The sequence below is a fragment of the Myiozetetes cayanensis genome, unplaced genomic scaffold (assembly GCF_022539395.1).
Source record: "Myiozetetes cayanensis isolate MyiCay16 unplaced genomic scaffold, myiCay2020 scf12, whole genome shotgun sequence".
NCBI classification, from domain to species: domain Eukaryota; kingdom Metazoa; phylum Chordata; class Aves; order Passeriformes; family Tyrannidae; genus Myiozetetes; species Myiozetetes cayanensis.
In genome coordinates, this window is record NW_026086826.1 from 10,258,950 (window position 1) to 10,277,842 (window position 18,893).

The 18,893-nt window shown below is 44.2% G+C and overlaps 2 protein-coding genes across 10 annotated transcripts in view; both read right to left on the reverse strand.

The window, feature by feature from the left end:
- DAB1 (DAB adaptor protein 1) overlaps window positions 1-8,496 on the reverse strand; it is a 433,401-nt gene extending 424,905 nt beyond the window's left edge. For 3 of the 9 annotated variants that reach the window (XM_050307487.1, XM_050307506.1, XM_050307484.1), the window contains exon 1: window positions 5,244-5,369. The gene's annotated coding sequence lies outside the window, so the exon portion shown is untranslated. Of the gene's footprint in view, window positions 1-4,902; window positions 5,012-5,243; window positions 5,370-8,373 lie in introns of those variants that run through there. The other 6 variants (XM_050307494.1, XM_050307490.1, XM_050307501.1 and 3 more) reach the window with 3 other exon arrangements.
- OMA1 (OMA1 zinc metallopeptidase) overlaps window positions 8,454-18,893 on the reverse strand; it is a 99,870-nt gene continuing 89,430 nt past the window's right edge. The window contains exon 9 of the mRNA XM_050307512.1: window positions 8,454-8,602. Coding sequence (XP_050163469.1) covers window positions 8,573-8,602 — 30 coding nt within the window. The 3' untranslated portion in view covers window positions 8,454-8,572. The remainder of the gene's footprint in view (window positions 8,603-18,893) is intronic.

Consider the following 18,893-nt stretch of genomic DNA (forward strand, 5'->3'; position numbering starts at 1 on the left):
GAACCACAATAAACACACCATCCCTAAACCTCCAAAAGAACCTGAAGCCTCTTTTCCCCTGGAGAAGCACACTGCCATCCCATGGCTTTCCTTGCCTGAATACCAAAAGCACTGATATAAAACCACATTTGTAAACAGACAATGGCTTTTTACAGTGAAGAAGTGCTTGTTTGTTAGTTTGTTTCAGAAAAGATTCAAGTTCAGATTGCTACAGAGGAAAACTGGGAATATAGAGAAGAAAGTATTTCATGTATCAACTCCCTTCTCCAGAAACACCAGTTCCAGGAAGTTTTATCATCTGTTTACTGCTGACAGATGATCCTTCCATCCATTAGTCCTCATAAAACAGGGAAGAAAAACAGCACAGTACTGCTTAGGGAAGGAGGGAAATATGCCCATGGCAGTGGGATTGGAACCAGGTGATCTTTAAGGCCCCTTCCAACCCAAACCATTCTGAGGTTCTATGCCATGGCCAGCCCAAACTGTAGGTGGAACTTCTCCATTTGAAGACCATCTAAATTGGAACTGGGCTTTGATGTGCGGTGCTGAGTGTCTGGATTTCCTTTCAACTTAGCAGCTCAGGGTGAGGAAAACCCTGGGATATGTGGAATTGCAAGGCAGGTGTTCCCAGAGAGCCTTGAGCCTGGGGGAGGAAAGCAGATTGACTAAAGCAACTCATCCTGAAGGAAACCAAAGCATTCACTTCATCCTCATGAGAAATGAAAGCTCAGGCTTTCAAATGAGATGTAAAACACAGCCCTGACCATTCGTCGTCATTAAAAGATCCCATGATAATTCCTGCAAGAGTAAAAATGTTAACTAACACATCCTGGCCAATATCCAACTCGGATAATTGCATTCTGCTTCCTAAATCCCCATTGCAGTTTCAATTGGATTAATTTTTCTTCATTTCTCTTCCCCAAACCCCTCCTGCATAATGTTTCCATCCCAGAATGGCTGCTGTATTCCACTCCAGAGGTGCGTGAATTATCAGTGCTGGGCAATCCCAACATACATTTTGGATATATTAGTCAGGCAAAACACTCTCTGAGCCGGAGTAATACCCTCACCTCTCACTGAGGAGCATTTAACTTTTCAAATGAGAAATCCCTCTGATGTTAGGCAGATTTATTTTTTTCTCTAAAATATTGCCCTGCAAGGAATGGTACCAAACCAGCCTCCTGCCAATTAGAAACGTCCTTTGCTGGGCCTTATCCTCAGCCTAAGGAAACAGCTGCAGTTGCTTTGACTTCAATAGAGCTCTGCTTCATTAAAACAGGAGTAAATATTCATACAGTGTTTCTCCACTAAGTCACTCATGTTTAAATGTTGGAAGAATCAAAGGAGTTGGCTGTTGAATGCATCAATCTGTGGATATAAAAGAGGAATATCGGAATGTATTCTCCTCACTTTCAACTGGCTTGCACAATCTTCATGCTATTTTAAAGGGAAGTTGGAGGTTCTTTAACTAGGCATACTGATGAAAAATGAAAGTGCTGTGAAATAGGAATCTCCTGTTGTTTGTTAGGTGTGTTCTACTGTAAGTACTCACAATATTGTGGAGGCAAACTGAAAAGTCGTGACCCAGTGCATTTTTTGAAACAGGAGGAGCACAAGGTGATTTATGTGCATAAAAGCAAAAACTGACAAGCCTTTGATTTTCTTGCAGAACAATCCCAAAACGATTGTCAAGACTGCTTAGGTTTTTTGCCCTCTGCACTTCCTGTAATAGGACCATTTTATTCAACATGCTGTTTTATAGACACTGTGTATAGGGTCATTTCCACCTGCTATCCAGGTTACTCAAAAGAATACTTCTCATTCCCTCTTCCAAGAGCTCTTAGCAGCAGTTAATATCAGCTTGTTTTCACTTCCAGCCTGCTTTTGCATCTCTGGTAAAGCATAAAATCACAAACGTGCCACTTGCTTCCTTCTTTAGAGTTCTGATAGCAGAAGGGCATCCTTTAAGATCCGAGAGAGGAGTTATAGGCTGATAAATGGGGAGCACAGGGAATACACCCATTTTGGTACTTCCTCAGTATCATAACTCTCCTCCTTTGCCCCTCATAAACAGGTGCCAGTGTGAAAGCATCCCTATCTGCCAGGGCTGGGCTGGCTGCAATATCATGCTTACTTCCCTACACACAGTATGGAATGGGGTGATGGAAGACCTTCAACAGCATCCTGCTTCAGCAGCAAACACTCCTAGTGCTTGGGTATGGAACTGAGTGGTAAAATTAAAGATTGGTACCAGACCGTGAATACCAGGCACAAGCATGACTTTGGCTCATCTGATGAGCACAGATGGGTCTGCAAAGGGATTTTATGACAGAGTCAGATGGTTAGAGAAGCACAAACCATGTTCCTGATCTGCAGCACACACACAAGTTCAGTAAGGGGAGAGCTGATCTTCAGAAGTGACTGACTCACATTCCCTGCTGCTCATGTACTGCCATTCCAGGTACCAGGCTTGACTCCAGCCCAGCTCCTTTTGCGCACAGTGCCTGACATCCACACGGGAAATGATTCCCATCCTCCACCATTTACACCTCTGTTCCCATGGGTTTTGCTCCAGTGGAGAAATGAGCTTGACCAGGGGAACACTGATGTTGCATCTTTACAATAAGTAGTGTTCCAGATAACCTGGCACTTACAGCAAGCATAGGATGGAAAGCTTAGTCCTCTCACTGAAATCTAATTTCGAAGCATACAAATGCTTCATCAATGGCTTCAGCTTCATGAACAACCTGAAAAAAAGACTGTAGTAGGACATCTCCTTCGGTCACTGCTTCCTCCACACTTTAATTTCTTTGTAAGACTACAAAGAGTGGCAATGTTTGCATTTCTGAAAGAGTCACAACAATCAATAAAAAATTAGCCTCAGCACAGTAACAGAAGCTTGGGATTAGGGAGATCTAAAATTGGGTGGATTTCTCTACCCTTCTCTCTGCGTCTTAAAGAACCCTTCCAAGACCTGGCTGTAAACATTTTAATTCTCTGTCAGCTTTCTGGAGGAAATCATTGCAGAAGCAAAAATCACAGAGCACTGGGTGCCACTTTGCAATGTGTCTGTCAGTCAAACAGGCGTCAGCCCACAAGTCACCCCGAGTACTTCCAGCCTCCAATCCAGGAAAAGGGTGCTGGAAATGGAGAGCTTGCTTGGAGAGTTGCTTGGAGCACTGCTTGAGTGATCAGGCCAAGACTGTAATCAGCCAGTCAGTGGAGTGATAGCTTAATTTTTTATTTATTATTTAAAACAAACACAATTATTCTCTCTCCCGGCTCTGGTTCAAGCAGTTTATACATTTAATTCAATTTTAAGAGCTATGTGTTTGTTTACTAGAGCAAACAAAAACCAGTAATGAAGAGCTGCAGTTAGAGAGAAGTAACCAACCTGCTTGTCTTCTACTCAAAATTAAATTTTTAGTACCAAATATTGACATTAGGAGGTAAGCAGCTTAGTTCCATGTCTGCTTTTCACACCTCCCAAGTACACACCAGGATCACTGAAGGAGATGCTCTGACCTACACTTTCAGCACTACATCCCAAAGAAACCATGTAGAACCTGGTGGGGTTCCTCAGAATAAACCTTAATCTTGTAATTTGTCAACATTATCAGCCTCAGGAATCTTCCTTCCCTTTTATCTCTAGTTTTCCTTGCCTTCATTCCTTGCAACATCAGAAACAGAGTGAATCATACATGGAAGAGAGTGATGGTATCATGTACCACTGCACTGTATTTGGTTAAGGAAAGATATTCTAGCTGGAGACCTCCCTGTCAATTAAAGGAAGAAGGAAGGAAGTAAAAAAAAAAAAAAACAAACCACACACCAAAACCAGAAAAACCTGTTGGGGAAAAAACCAAACCAAACAAACAAATTATTGCATTAAAAATAAAGCCTTGGGTTTGGAGCTTTGCTTCTTTAGATTTTGTGTTTAGATTTATCACCTATATGAATATCTACAAGCAGTTTAATATCACAATTTAAAAAGCACAATCAATTCAGCCCAGATTCCTTTATTCCAACATAATTACTTCCCAAAGAACTACTGAAGTCTACTGAAAATGTAGCTGCAGCATTAGAGGGTTATTTGCTCCAAGGACCTTTTTAATATGGCTGTATTGTAATACTGCAGTGCAAGAGCCTCTCCAGCCATAAAAAGAAATTTAGCTCAGAAACACAACTTGTGGGCAATGAAAAACACATTTGCTTCAATTTGCCATCATTTAATAATAGCATTATTTAACAAGATCAGTTAAAACGACCAGCCTCACAAGGCACAGCGGTGCACTTCTTCTCACGAGACTCCGAGGGCACCAAAATGAAATTCATTTCTGCAAACCAAACAGTCAAAAGCAACCAGCAGCACCAGAAAGACCATATTTTAAAAGGGAGAAAAACATTTTTCACTGACCAGGAAAAAAAGAGCCCCTCTCTATATCCACACACACACACATATTACTTTAAAGCTGCTATACATTTCACTGGTAAAGAAAATAATAGTCTTCCACTGAAAGTAAAAACATATTTGTCATTACACTTTGATTTTCCACTCAAAATCGAGAACACCTTGAATTTGCACACATGGGGAAACAGCTACCAAGATCTGGGTGTATTCCGTAACACATCACTAGTCAAACCCATATATCCTGGCATAATTATTTTCCTACAAGGTTATGCCTAATTGGCCACTAACCTCACTGATTAATCATCTCCACTACAAGAAGGCGTTAAGAAAAAGGCAGAAGGGCAACAAAATATTTATTCTGGCTGCAAATATTAAACCAAGAAGGGGCAACTGGTTCAAGTTGCTCCTTCCCGGCTGGCAGAGAGGATGGCGAGAAAACCCTGATCGAGTCACACACACACATACAAATAAGAAAGGAAGCGGTGTCTCACGTTCATTCGCAGCACGGAGATGTTCAGTACGGCTCTAAGTTGGCTGTGCTCGGCTCTGGAAGTGTTAAATCCTCCCGCACGGCCCCGCACCGCGGTTCCTGCCGCTCGCATCCCCGCCCGCCCGTCCCGGCCGGCAGCGAGGCGGCCCCGCGCAGCCCGGGCATCCCTCCCCGCCTCCTCGCCGGCTCCGCCGCGCCAGCGCCTCCCTCCCGGCGGACAAACTTTGCGCCCAACTCCGCTCGGCTCCGCGGGGCGCTGCCGGGACCCGCTCCGCGCACGGCGGTGGCGGAGGGCGGGCGGCTCCCCCCGCGCATCCCGCGGATCCCGCCGCCTCCTCCTACCTGCAGCCGGCGCCGCTCCCCGCAGCGCCCCGCTCATCCTCATCCTCATCCTCATCCTCCTCCTGCTGCTGCTGCTGCTCCCGAGACGGCGGGCGGGCTGAGCGCCCCTCTCCCTGGCTGGCTGCGCCGCGCTGCTGGCGCGGAGCCTACGCGGGCGGAGGCGGTTCCGGGCCCGCGGCGGCAGCGCCGGTCCCCTGCAGCTACCGCATCCCCCCAATCGCGGGGAGCGGGAGCCCCCCCGCCCCGCCCGGCCCGCGGGCAGGGGGCGGTGCCCGCCGGGGACCCCCCCTCCGGCAATCCGGCTTCCCCCGGGCGGCAGCGCCGGTCCCGGACTCCCTCTGTGTCCCTCCTTCCTCCTCCTCTCGCTCCGTGCTCGGGGACGTGGCTCCCAACCCGCTGACCGCCCGCGCTCTCCCCAGACCCCACCGGCCCCCTGCAGCACCTCTCTCAAGGCTCCTCTCACCGCTCCCGGCTGCCGGCTCTTCCTTCTGCCCTTCCTTCCTTCGGGAGACGGCTGAAGAAAGTCCTCCCAGTGCAGGGTGGGTGGTAGTGGGGCTGCGCTGGCCATCACTCCCGGCTCCGCGGCAAAGAGGGCTGCAGCCAAGAGCTGCCTGTGGGGCGTGGGACCCCCGAGCCCTCGCCCAGCACCATCCCTCTCTAGCCGTGAGCAGGCAACAGGCAGCAGCTGGGAAGATTCACGTGCGGTTGGGCAGCAGAGGTTGGTCGCTCAGATCCAGTGTGGACCCCAAGAGGCGTTCTGGGCCCAGTGGGATGTGGCATCGCCCTTCCTTCCCATGATGACTTCTTTTCCTTGGTATTCTGCCTGGTTGTCCCACAGGAGGTTCCCTTCCTGGCTGCTGTCTCCCCTGTGCAGGAAGGTGTCTGCTCTTGCTGCTTGGAAATGGACTTTGAAGGCAGAAATACTTATGAGTGACAGCTTGTAGCCACAGTAGATCCAACTTCCCTTGCTGCCCACAGGTGGATGTTGAGTGTTTCTCTGGGAAACTCTGGCCTGACTCAGCTCTGTTGATAGGGACTGGCCTACTGGGCAGTGCTCAGGGAGGAGAAGCACTGTCTGTGCACAGATATATTTCTTGCTCTTCTTGTCCGCTCCTTCAATGGGATGTCACCAAACAGCAAAATTAATCCCCAGTGAGGAATAAATTCATGTGTGAGCTCGCAAACCACAACAGTGAGACAGCGATTAAAGTTTGTCTAATTCTAGGAGATCAAGCTTGTAATAGCTAGAGAATGAGACTTAAGCAGCTTTACATGTTCCTTCATATGAAAGATCATTAGGGCATCTGTGGTTACTGTACCTCATGGGAAAGGGAGCCTTGCTGGGGGTGTTGATAGTTGTGAAAATTGGTGACTACAGGCATGTGCCATGTGACAGGGTGTTAACCCTTTGTCAGTGTGACCTGACACGTTTGACTAAACCACTTTCCCTGGCCCCAATCTCTTACCTGCTCTCCTGTGTCACATATTTATTACAGGAGTAACAGCTCTTCCTGCTTAATGGGCTTCTTCGATGCAAACCTGGGGCTGTTTGGCAATGACTGTCTCGGACATTTTGTTATCCTTAAATCATGGCTGATAAAAGATGAATAAAGCTGTCAAACACCCTATTGATTATGTGATTGAGATGCACCCTTATTGCACTTCTTATGTTGAGTTCCTTCCATTCTATCTCTTTCATGTGGTTTTGGAGAGGATGGGAGGAGGAACCAGACTTAAAAACAGCACTGAACGTGCAGTCTGTCAGTCCAATCTGCTTCCACCCACCACTTCTCTGTGAGGAATACAACTCTTGGCAAAAATATAGGTCAAATCTCAAGCCCTGCATCCTTCTGCTGTTAAATTATGGTGTGTCTGACTTCGAGGCCCCAGCAGTTTTCTTCCTAGTGTCTTCTTGCCTGGTTTTGGAGGGAGGAGTTTGGAAGAAAATCTGCCAGGTTCACATATTGATTGGATAAAGCCACAGTTGTGGGCTTGCTGTTCGGGTACCAAGCAGGATGTGAAAGATGGGGGTTAGTTACAACTCCAGTACAGATTCCTCCCTGTGTTTAGCAAAGATACTTGCTAAAGACAGGCAGGCTGCTTGGTTGGGTTGAAGAGCTTGCTGTTGGTATGATTAACACCCTGAGCTTTGGGAACACCCTCGACTTGCACAGAAAGGGCATAACGATGTGTGTCTGTACCCAGAGCATCGATGCACAAATGCTTCTCTGCAAACTCCTCCTCACAAAGAGACACACTGAAAGAGATCTATATGCAAGGGATATTCATTTCCATTCCTTAAACGCAGATGTTTGAGCAGAAAAGCCACACAAGTGCCTCTGAATAAGAGCGTGCTGGAGCGCTCCCACAGAGCTGTCGGAGTTCCAGTGCCTCGGAGTCAGCTGGGAAGCAGAGTGCCACAAACAGCTGGGCAAGCACAGGAGCAAGCCCCGGGAGAGGGAACGGGAGCGAAGATGCTGCAGTGCACAACTGCAGTGAGGGACTGATTATACTCGTCTCAGAAGAGGCAGAGTTTGAAATGGAAATGAGGAGATTTCCCTGCCACACTACCCAGCAGCTACAGCAGACGCTGCTCTGAGACAACAGGGAAGCAGGGAGCACGCTGAGGGGACTTTTGTTTCACCATTATTCAGCTCATCCCAGAGCTCTCATTTAATTGTTACTCAAAAAGTTTCATACAGGAATGAAACATTAACAAAAAACTACTTCTACCTTCACATCTTGACATTGATATTGAGGTCTCCCTGCATGTGGAGACCTCAGCTTGTGTACTCAAAGCAGAGCAAATTAGCAGTTCTTTACACAGGTCTCATCATTATGGGTTTGGAAACAAAACACCCCTGCGGTGCAATGGAAAGGGCTCCAGAGCCAGGAATTCCAAAGGCCTCATATCTGAGCTGCAGTCAGTACACTGCCTTATAGAGTCATAGAATCAGAGAATGGTTTGGGTTGGAAGGGACCTTAAAGATCATCTCATTCCAAGCCCCTGCCATGGGCAGGGATGCCACTCACTAGATTCAGGTTGGTCAAAGCCCTGTCAGGTGCCTGAGAATGCCTCAGGTCATAGCAACTACTCAGTCCAAAATTCCCATGAGGAAACCAAACCCACCTTAACTGACGTACTTCAGTTCGTCCTCAAACCTTCAAAACTTCCAAACACAGAAGTTCCAGATGAGAATCAATGCAAAGAGCTCATAAACTTTGTTCTCTGCCCAGAAAAGTACTTTGATTTGTCTTGTCGTCATTCTTCTTTGCAGCTTGGGGACCTCTTCCTTCTTTTTTATGATTTCAGGAAACTCCTGGCTTTCTCAGGTGGGAGATACATCTTCTGATGGCACCTGAAAAAAAATAAAAAAGAAAAAGAAACCTCAGGTCTCTGTTTTAGTCATGACAGAGTTACTTAATCAAATGCATGCCAAAAAATACCACAGGTCTCTGTGCAGAGATAAGTGTTCTGAATTTTATACTGCAACACTTTTACTTTAGCAATTCCCATCCATGGATGTCATGGAGCTTAATACAGGTGTCATTACCCCTGGTAATTTTCTGGCCCCTGTTGCCAGACAGTTGAAGTGGGACAGCTGCTGTTTGACCAGTGGCACTGTCTGGAAGTAGATCAGGTAGTGTGGCTTGACTTTGCATTTTTCAGATACATACAGACACATCCAGAGATACATAGAGTGAGTTAAAAGGGATTTCTGAGATACTTCCCAATAAAGTGCATTACATCACTGGAGAATCCACCACATATCCTAAATTCCAATCTTTGGATTAATATTCAGGGGTAAATATTAATCTGGATCTACATCTACAATATACACACACCGTTCATCCACTGAAAGAATAACTTAGTATTTCTAAGCAGCACTCACCTCCAAAAAATACACTTTCCAAGGCAAAAGTCGAGTAAAAAATATTAATAGTAACTGCATTGTTTCTTCCTTTAAAATATATTCCTTCATATGATTTCTTGAGTGGAAAAAACAGAACATCTCTTGTGACTGCCTTGTGCCCTTTCTAAAGCATTTGAGAGATCAAACTTCAATAGTTTAAATAAATTTTAAAAATTACCTTAAAAATGAGATTCACATTGCCTAATGTTATGTCTGGACCTATTTATACCAGTAGGAATACTGTAGCCACCAAGGAAAAAAAATAATTCACATTTCTCCAGTCACAAATAAACCAATTTCTAAAACCAGCTCTTTCCAGGCTAGAGTTTATATTCTATTCATAAAAATAGAAGGATGGTGGCTTGAGGGGAATTGATGCTTAAAACTGATTTAACAATAAATTAGTGCAAAACACACATAATGTGTGTAGGGCTGTTTTACAGAAATGAAGATGCTAAATTCAGCCATAGAATTATTTTCTGTAAATTATTCACTTAGTCCTGTCGGTTCCTGAACCTTTATGACGGTTCTTTGGAAAGCAGGGTGGGGGAATCAAGCATATGCAAAGCAAAACAGCATCAAAAGTCAGAGAAGTCTCCAAGGGAGATGAACTTCAATGCCACGGTAGGGTAAACAAATGGAATTATTTACAATATAACATTATCATTGCGATGATATTTTATTCATTATTTAGTCCCACACTGAGTCTCCCTTGTAGCCTGTGGTAGACGACCCAGGCATTTTGTTCCATCTATGTCTGTGTGCAAATGATATAGTTTATTTAATATCTGTATACATCACACAAGCTACTGCCTCCTGCCTGTTTAAAACATATCTGTTTCCCTCCACCTGCTTGTGGGGCTACACAGATCTCTCCTATTTCCTGCAACTGGGCCCTAGTTTCACTGTCTGTTGCTATTTTTGTTGAAGATGCCCAATACTGAAGTTAAGTTTCAAGAATCTCCTGGTTTCCTTCACAATTTGCATAACCACGTGTCAAATGAGTGCTAAGCTTAAGCACCTCTTGGTTTAATCCCCTAATTTGAGGGGGGACAAGGCGGGGGTGGCTCTGCTCAGCAATGGAAATCAGCCAGTGGCGGATACTCCAGGATTAACGTAATCCAACTGCTACAACTATTCAATTTGGAGACTAAGGATGATAAAACCTATTTTCCCAGTCAATCAATCATTGTGATCGACTTGCAAAAAAATCAGTGAAAGTTAATGAAATCAGCAGAATTATGTCAAATGACACCGCTGAGAAGGCCTTGTGCTAAAAACATCCCACTATTGCTGGGAAGGGAAGTCAACAAATTACAAGAATCCTTATAATTAAGAGCTTATCAAAGTACTTTATCCCATCAAGCACTACCTTACAGATACCAGGTATTACTTTTCTTAACACTTAGGGAAATTAAGAGCAATGAGGATGCTTGAAACATCACAAGGTACTTGGAGCGAGCCGGGAGCGGAAGGTGACACATCGCTGTACATCCTCAGTGATTAAGGAGGTTACCCAGGGAAACAGGAGAAAAAGAGTCATTGCTGGCTGAAGCTGATCCCTGGTCTGCTGTCACTGCCAGTTCCATCTGTGAGCAAATCCCAACTAAAAGACTTCTGAGCTTCCTTCCTAACTTCTTCTGCATGATCCCACCACCAGCCCAATGAGAACAATTACATGCACTGTCTCCTTTCCTTCCTATTGGATTGTCTCAAATAATAAAGGTGTTTGCAAATGTTGCCTCACTAAAAACAAGGACCTTCAGCTGCTGATTGCTGCAAATGAGGATTTTGCACTGGAAGAGTGAGCAAAACCTCAGTAACAAATGCAAACCTACAGGCTGTGAACAGCCCTCTGTCACGTTCCGGGGCGTGTCACGCTCAGTTTGACTTAAGTTGCCAAACTCACTTGATCCCGGTTCTCCGTGCAGCCTAATTAAAACAGGATTGGCTTCATTTACTGTAGGTGATTTCTTAATAGCTGATTCACATTCCCCTAATAACCCATCCCCACCTTCCTCATCCAGGGTGCGCAACTGAGACTTTAACACAGACTCTGACACTGACAAATGCCTCTTTTTGATCACCTGAGGTTGTGTGAATCTATCACACACACATCAAAATCAAACAACATAAGGGAAGCATTAATTAAACTGTATCAAAAACACACCTGACAAGTCTGTGATTTAAGTATAAAACTGCCTGAAGAATTGTGATTCAATATTTTAGTTCATAACCCACTTTTTATATCATTGTACAGAACTGAAAAAAACTGGAACACTTTCCCCCCTCCACCTCCTTCATCTGTTTTATTTTATCTTTCAACTCGAGCTGGCAAGTCTGTCTCAGCATTGCCCATGAAGAAAGGTGACATAAATTGCTCAGAGAGTTGAAAGGGAAGAAAAGCTTGTAAACAAGTTACCTATTCTCATACCTTGTTCCCTAATTCCAAAGAGAGAAACAGCAGCACATCTTGCAGAGGATGCAATTTCTTTTCCTTCAGCTCCAAGTCTGTGAATTGCTCCGTGCAACACCTATGAAGGTTCCCCTAAAATTCTTTATAAAGAGTATCCTAGATCAGCAGAACAGTCCAAGAAGCTGGTAGGCACAGTTGGTTGGGGTGACTTACCAAAGGCTTACTATGGATGTTAATCTGGTACAAAACTAAATGCTTTGGACTAGAAATCTTGAGATTAAAAACCCTTTTGAGATTTCTGATATTCCCTGCTCCAAGTTCAGCTAGAACCTGGAAGTTTAGGGGGTCATGAGATGCACAAAGAATAAAAATTGAACAAATCTTTACAGCTGAATATGTGTATCTGTCATAAATCACATAACCACTCCTAAGGCCCATCATGGAGGAGGCAGCTGTGGGCAGGAGCTGAAAGATGTGTGGTACAACAGAGGAAACTGCAGTAAAAGTGTCCCAGAAATGCTTCAGGGCCAGCACTCTGTGGGCACACGGTGCCTCCTGTGTTAATTTGTTAAGTGCTTTCCAGCCTTTCTGCCATCCTTTAATGTCACAAAGGCTCATTAGAATATTGCAAAGGCCAGTCTGGCCTGACATTTGACGCCAGGGGAGGTCAGGACACAACCTCTGAGTCGGAGCCTGTTGGGAGTGCAATGCTAACTTTCCTCTAATACCTTGCAATTCCCTTTTTTCCTTGGCTCTGGGTATACCCCTTCTTCCTCTTTCTTCCTCTTAATTTCAGGGTAGGCTTTTTTCCTTTTTACACCTCCGTGTACATAACCCTCCTCTGTTTGCTTCTCTGACTTCACACGGAGACAGCAAAATAGTGCCTTTGTTATCAGTGGGAATTCATCACTTCCACTTTTTTGATAAAAACAGCTACTCTGACTATCTCATGTTTCCACTCATGTATCACTAGCACCCAAAACTCAGCTGAGTCTTAGCACTGTGAAAAGATGATCTTAAACAAGAATAAGATGCAAAATCTTTCCCAGCAGTGGTAAAAACCTTCCCTGGAAACCTCCGGTGTTTGCTGCAAGCGCAGAGCAAGGCTGTTTGCTCACTTTGTAATCTTCTGCAGTAGCCACAGTCTGAGGCCTTTGCAATTCTTCAGTTTTATGATGAGTTTACTACCAAGTGATCTTCAATGTGCTGCTCCGTGCCTGGATGTGACAGGGAATAGAATTTCACTCACGGCAAGATTATTATTATTATTGAGCTGGATACATCTGAAGGAGCACAAATGTCACACCACTGCTCCCATACATCACTTCCCCTTCTTTGCCATCTGCTTCTGGAGTTGTCAGTCAAAGCACTTTCAGCATTTTCCGTTATTGTCTTCAAGTTTGCTTCTGCCAACCCAGTTTAATTTCACATTTGCAGCCTTGTGTTACCCAGCATGCAAATTAGTGAAGTTTGTGTGTGTCATTTATCTTACTCCTCCCTTCCTCCAAAATGTGTGCTTTTGGAAATTTGATGTTCATTACTCTTTTTGACAGATCCTGGTACAGCTTGAAAATGCTCCACAAGGCTTATCTGCATTGGCCACGTTGATATATCAGATTAATTCAACTTCTTTGAGGAGGCTTTCAGTGACAATCAGCTCTAGTGTGTCCACAAAAGTAATTCTAAATGTAGAAATGTTAATTAAGATCTAAAGTTCTGATTTGCTTTATTGTTAAGATAAGGACAGCTCTGAAATTCAGTTCTGTTTGACTTCCGGGAGCCTGAGAAACTCAGAGGTCCCAGAAGCAGAAGGCCATCCCAAAATCCTCTTTCCAAAACATGTGGCTTGTTCAGAGCTCTGCCCTCGGTCCTCTCCTGCATGATCATAAGGACAGAGCAACATGGCAGGGGCAGCATCAGTAAGATAAGGCTCCTTATGTTTTGGTACAGGTAACAATAGAAATGAAGGCTTCCCAGTAACAGGAAAATGCACAGATAAGACTAAAGCTAAACTAGAAAATACTAGAACTTATGGGGATCATTTCATGAACTACACAAATTGCATTAAAATCTGTACAACATTGTATTTTTCAGTTTCCTTCCTATTCTCAGTTAGTTCATCACTTCCTATGTGATGAACTTCCTATAGGAAGTTTCCTTCCTATTCTCAAGTTCATCACTTGATGAATGACACCTCCCTGATTTCCAGGTCAAAACTGGGATTAAAATGGAGTTCTCTCCCAGGGGCTTATGGGAGCAGTGTTTGCAAAACTCGATCAAAATACCTGTGGATCATGTCCTTTCCAGGGTTTTCTAGCCCCCAGTGGGGAGAAAGGGCTTGGATGCTCGTTGCTATGGCAGCTACTAAAACTGCTGCTCACCAGAATTTCTGAATTGCTCTCTATATTCAAACATGCTTTGAAATAAGGTTAAAAATCAAGTTTCAGCCCTATTAAAGAGCCAATTACTGACTTCTTTATGTTTTCCAAAATAATAAAAAAAATTTAGAAACAAGTACTTAATGTCCCCTCTGTGTTAATACGAAATCACATGCAGTCTGTAAAGATTCTTCAGAACACAGATTTGAAGCAGCCCTTATAAATAATTTAAGTTATTTATATAGTTAAATTAGAATGCACTATAGCTCTTTTTCTTGATAATTTCAGACATGAGCCCCTTTTATAAATGTGAACCCTATTTGGAGACAAGCTGCATATCAAACAATACTTACAAAAATGGTGTGAAACAGGTGTGTGTTTGTGGGTTGCAAGGAGGTTTCCCAGGTTGCCCCACTGCACATGTTGCACAGTGGCTCCCAGACCAGAATCTTGTACTGAACTCCAGCTCTGCCACTTTCTTGTCCCGATCTTTCCATCCAACCCAAGCAGAGACTTTCCCATGCCATCTCTGCTGTTTCAGAGTTATTTAAATGCTTTTCAGGGACAGCCCCCACAGCCCTGCTGCTCCCATAGGATGGTACCTTGGGCCACACAGGCACAGCTGGCACAGCCATGGGTGACAGTGGCTCTGAATGAGGCTTTGGGTTGGCAGAGACACCTCCCTGGGTTTGCTGAAGCATCTCTGGAGCAATTTTGTGCCCACATTACGGTATTCATTTCATTATTATAACTGATCATTAAAAAAGAAACATTAAATTGGTGTATTAGCCTAGATGGAGGGACTGTCTGTCCAGGATCCTGCCCACTTTAGCCAAGACCAACCCATGCAGTTTTGAGATCCACATGGGAAGGGAACAATCGATGCTCAAATAAGTCCTAAAGACAGTGAGATGAAGATACTAAAGAGCCTTCCCTTACAACTGCCCTGCAGAGGAGAGATAAAGCAGAGGGCATGGAACAAAGGCTGTGGTGTTCAAGGCACAGCTTTGCTTTGCATTACTCTCCAAGGTTTTTGTCTGAATTAATAAGCAATGCCCTGAGGGAAGAGGTTGGAAGAGACTTTGGCAAGATGTTAGTCCTTCCTTAGCTGGGGAGACAAGACAGCAGCTGTACAGCAGTTATGGAATAATCTGCCCATAGGGAAGCTGCTTCTTAGCTCTCATTAGTTAGAGGTGGGGTTATACCCTCAAGCATGAAGCACAAATCTAGGAACTTTAAAAGCATTAGTAATAAAAATCCACTATTAGCATTGTTTCAGCTCCTTTTAATTGACCATAATGCAAATATATTTAAAATGTTTAAAAGATACTTGAAGAGAATTCCAGCAAACAGTCCTCTCTACTGCTATCATGCTTAGAACTATTACAATGCCCAAAGAAAATTAACTCACATCTTAAATAATTCATGCATTTTTTGGGTCAGAGGTTCTTTCAGACCTGATGCTCTGCCAATAGAAATGGCAGAGATACAAGCTAGAAATCAGACAGGAGCATTATCCATAAAGTTTGAACTGGATCTAATCCCAGCTTTCTGGAGGAAGATGTGTTCTGAGAAAAGCTGGTTTTCTGGCTTGCTCCTTCTGACAGCAATGAAGGCTTTCCCAACAGGTGCACTGCCCTCAGGTCATATTAGTTATAGGCAGAGACACAGTTTAGACCAGTAAGAACAAAGAGATCATATAAGTTACCTGAATGCAAGGATGAATTTATCCCAGCCACAGCCATATTAAGTCTTTCTGCAACATCAGTACCCAGCCAGCCTTGCCTTGTAGAGCAACAGAGAGGAAAATATGAACAGTTTGAAGGTGGAAGTGCTGCTGTACCTTTCTGTACAAAATCAGTCCAGCAAGCGAGGTGTGCACAATATTACAGGTACACTACACCCCCAACCCCTCAGAAACACACACCAATGGCATTTTTCTTGTTTCAGCTCCTTTTAATAGACTGGTAACAGCTTAACATTCCTAATAATTGACTGGCACTTGTCTAAGTGGAACCAAACAAAGTGTGCTTTTGACATGAACCTGCTGATTCCCTTCAGCTGTGGCCTTTAGTACCCTTGGGTAGCCCTTTCGAGGGTCTCCCATGAACCACAAACCATGTCTGTCCATGAGGATGGTTTATACTGCAAATACCCACTAGAGATGAGGTCACCAAACTCACTTCACTCATGGCCATTATTCTGTTGAGGCCTTTGTTCCTAGAGATGGTAAAGAACTGCACTGCCCCACACGCTGCAAAGTGAGGTACAGCTTTCTGTTACCCTTCACCTGCGAGTCATAGAATCACAGAATCCTGGAATGGTCTGGATTGGAAGGGACCTTAAAGCTCATCCAGTTAAATCCCCTGCAGGGACACCTTCTGCTATCACAGGTTGCTCCAAGCCCTGTCTAACCTGGTCTTGGACACTTCCAGAGATGGGGTAGCCACAGCTTCTCTGGGCAGCCTGTGCCAGGGCCTTATCACCCTCACAGGGAAGAATTTCTTCCTGATATCCAATCCAAACCTACTCTTTGTTAGTTTGAAGCCATTCCTCCTTACCCTGTCACTCCAAGCTTTGTAAATAGTCTTTCTACACTGTTCCTCTAGGCTCCCTTCAGGCTCTGGAAGGCCACAATTAGGTCACCCTGAAGCCTTCTCTTCTCCAGGCTGAACAATCCCAACTCTCTCAACCTTTCCTCATAGCAGAGCTGCTCCATCCCTCTAATCCTCTTGGTGTGTCCTCTGGACTGTCTTTCCTGTGCTGGAGACCCCAGAGCTGGAGGCAGCACTGCAGGTGGGGTCTCACCAGAGCACAGCAGTGGGGCAGAATCCCCTCCCTCAACCTGCCCACGCTGCTTTGAATGCAGCCCAGGACACATCTGACAGCACAACAAACTCCAGGATGAGCACAACATGCCAGGACTGAGTTAAAATCCTGGAAAGGGAAACTTCTATATCAGTTGTTACCAGTGAATTGTCTCTGCTGGAAGCACTCCAGGGATAGTTGAAGTAATTCAGCCAGGGTGTTGCAGAAGGCACGGATGAGCAATCTATTTGGGAGAGGTGGTAATGCAGCACTACTGCTCCAAGATAATCAAATGTCAGCCTGGCAACTCTGCTGATACGATCATTAAATGATGGGCTCGATTCCATGAACACTCCCAGGTCTTTCACCCTTTGAGATGGAAACAGCTTTACCCCACTTAGAAGAAAAATTATGATTTGCATATATAAAGCTCTTTTATCCCCAAGGAGTTCACTCAATATGGACCAGATTTATAAATAGGCACTGGCAGGTGTCTGTGGAGTTGTGATCAATTATTGATACTCTGGCCCTACGTGTAGGGTGCAACCTGTTTGTAGATCTCAGTATGATCGTGAACACACAAAGGACAAAGGGATTAGGTGCCCTTGTTTGTCATGTGCAGGTGTGGGGCAGGCAAGGGAGGATCTGCTTAAAGAGCTGAACAGATCCCTGTAAGACAAATTTTCACAGAGGGCTCAATTCTGCACATAATTTACTTCTCTGCTCCTGAACAAAAGAAGACATGTTCAAGGAATATTAGAGGGCCTTATATAGGGTCACATAAGAACATAAGTTCTGATGCTCGATTAAGATTTCTGAAAGTATCTTGGATAGACTTGTGGAAAGTGTAGCTTTTTTCAAATATAAAACAAGAGCTCAATTAGGTGGCTTTTCCATCATCATCTTCATGGCATGAAGCCAAAGAGAGAACTCCATATCTGGGATCTGACCATGTCATCAAATGTGAAACACTCACTTCCATCCAGTTAGTGTTTCCCATTAGGAATAAATCTGGGATGACTTGACTGGTGTATATCATTCTTGTGGACCTGCTCAAGATGAAGCCATGTTACTTCTGGCTGCCTAAGAAGGCATCAGCAGCACACCAGGAGGTTGTAGGAGCACTTAGAGATGCCTGGAATGCCTACATTTAAAGAAAGGCCCAAAATCCCCAAACCCTGGGATTAAAGTCATTAAAAACAAAAGCAGAAGCTAACTATGTATCTAGTATGGTTATTTCTTCTTACAAAAAGATTTCTAAATCCCAACCACTTGAATTAATTCAGCTGCATATTAAATGATTACTTTAAAGGGGGACAGGTTCATTCTCACCTCCTGGTAGTAAGTGGTGAGTTATTTTGCCATGTAGCAGTATGTGTTTTACATGCATGACATAAGTTAACTGAGACCACATTGGACAGCAGCTGCATTACCATTAACCAGTGTTCACTTCATCAGAGGAGTAATGAATGCCACAGCATTTCTTTTAACATATTCTCCCATTCCACAGCTATCCCAATAACCTCCCAGGAAATGAGGAGGTCAAGGGAATGGCCAAAGTTGACATTGCTGAATCTCAAAACTACTATTATTAAACATGGCAATTTGGGAACTAAGAATTGCTGATACGATGATGGGCCAGACAGACCAAAGGTGACCCTGTAAAGGCCACAGAGGACTTGAGTAGGACCATCAGCAGGGCAAAAGAGCAAAGAGAGTAAACACTGGTCTGAGGCTCTACACCAATGGTATGTTTACAAAGACAGAGAAATGGATAATGTATCAAGAAAAATAAATCTATAAAACAAAAGGCGAAGTAAAATGAAATGTTGCATCACACACATCCTCTAGCACATAAATACAGATGCTGGAATCATAGAAGGCTGCTGGGCTGAGTCATTTCACAGTCTCTTGGGAGAGAAAATTGCTGTACAGAACACTGGGGCTTCACACAGAATCTTATAAATCAGGACTCCTAAGAAAGATGTAAACACTTTACAAAAACCACAGTTGTAAGTAGAAAGATGTGACTTTTTCAAGAAAGAACCCTGCTGCAAGAATTTTCCAGAAGCATATGACCAAAACATACAAGTGGTTTTCCTGGGAGCTTCTCTACACTGCAGCTCCTGATGGC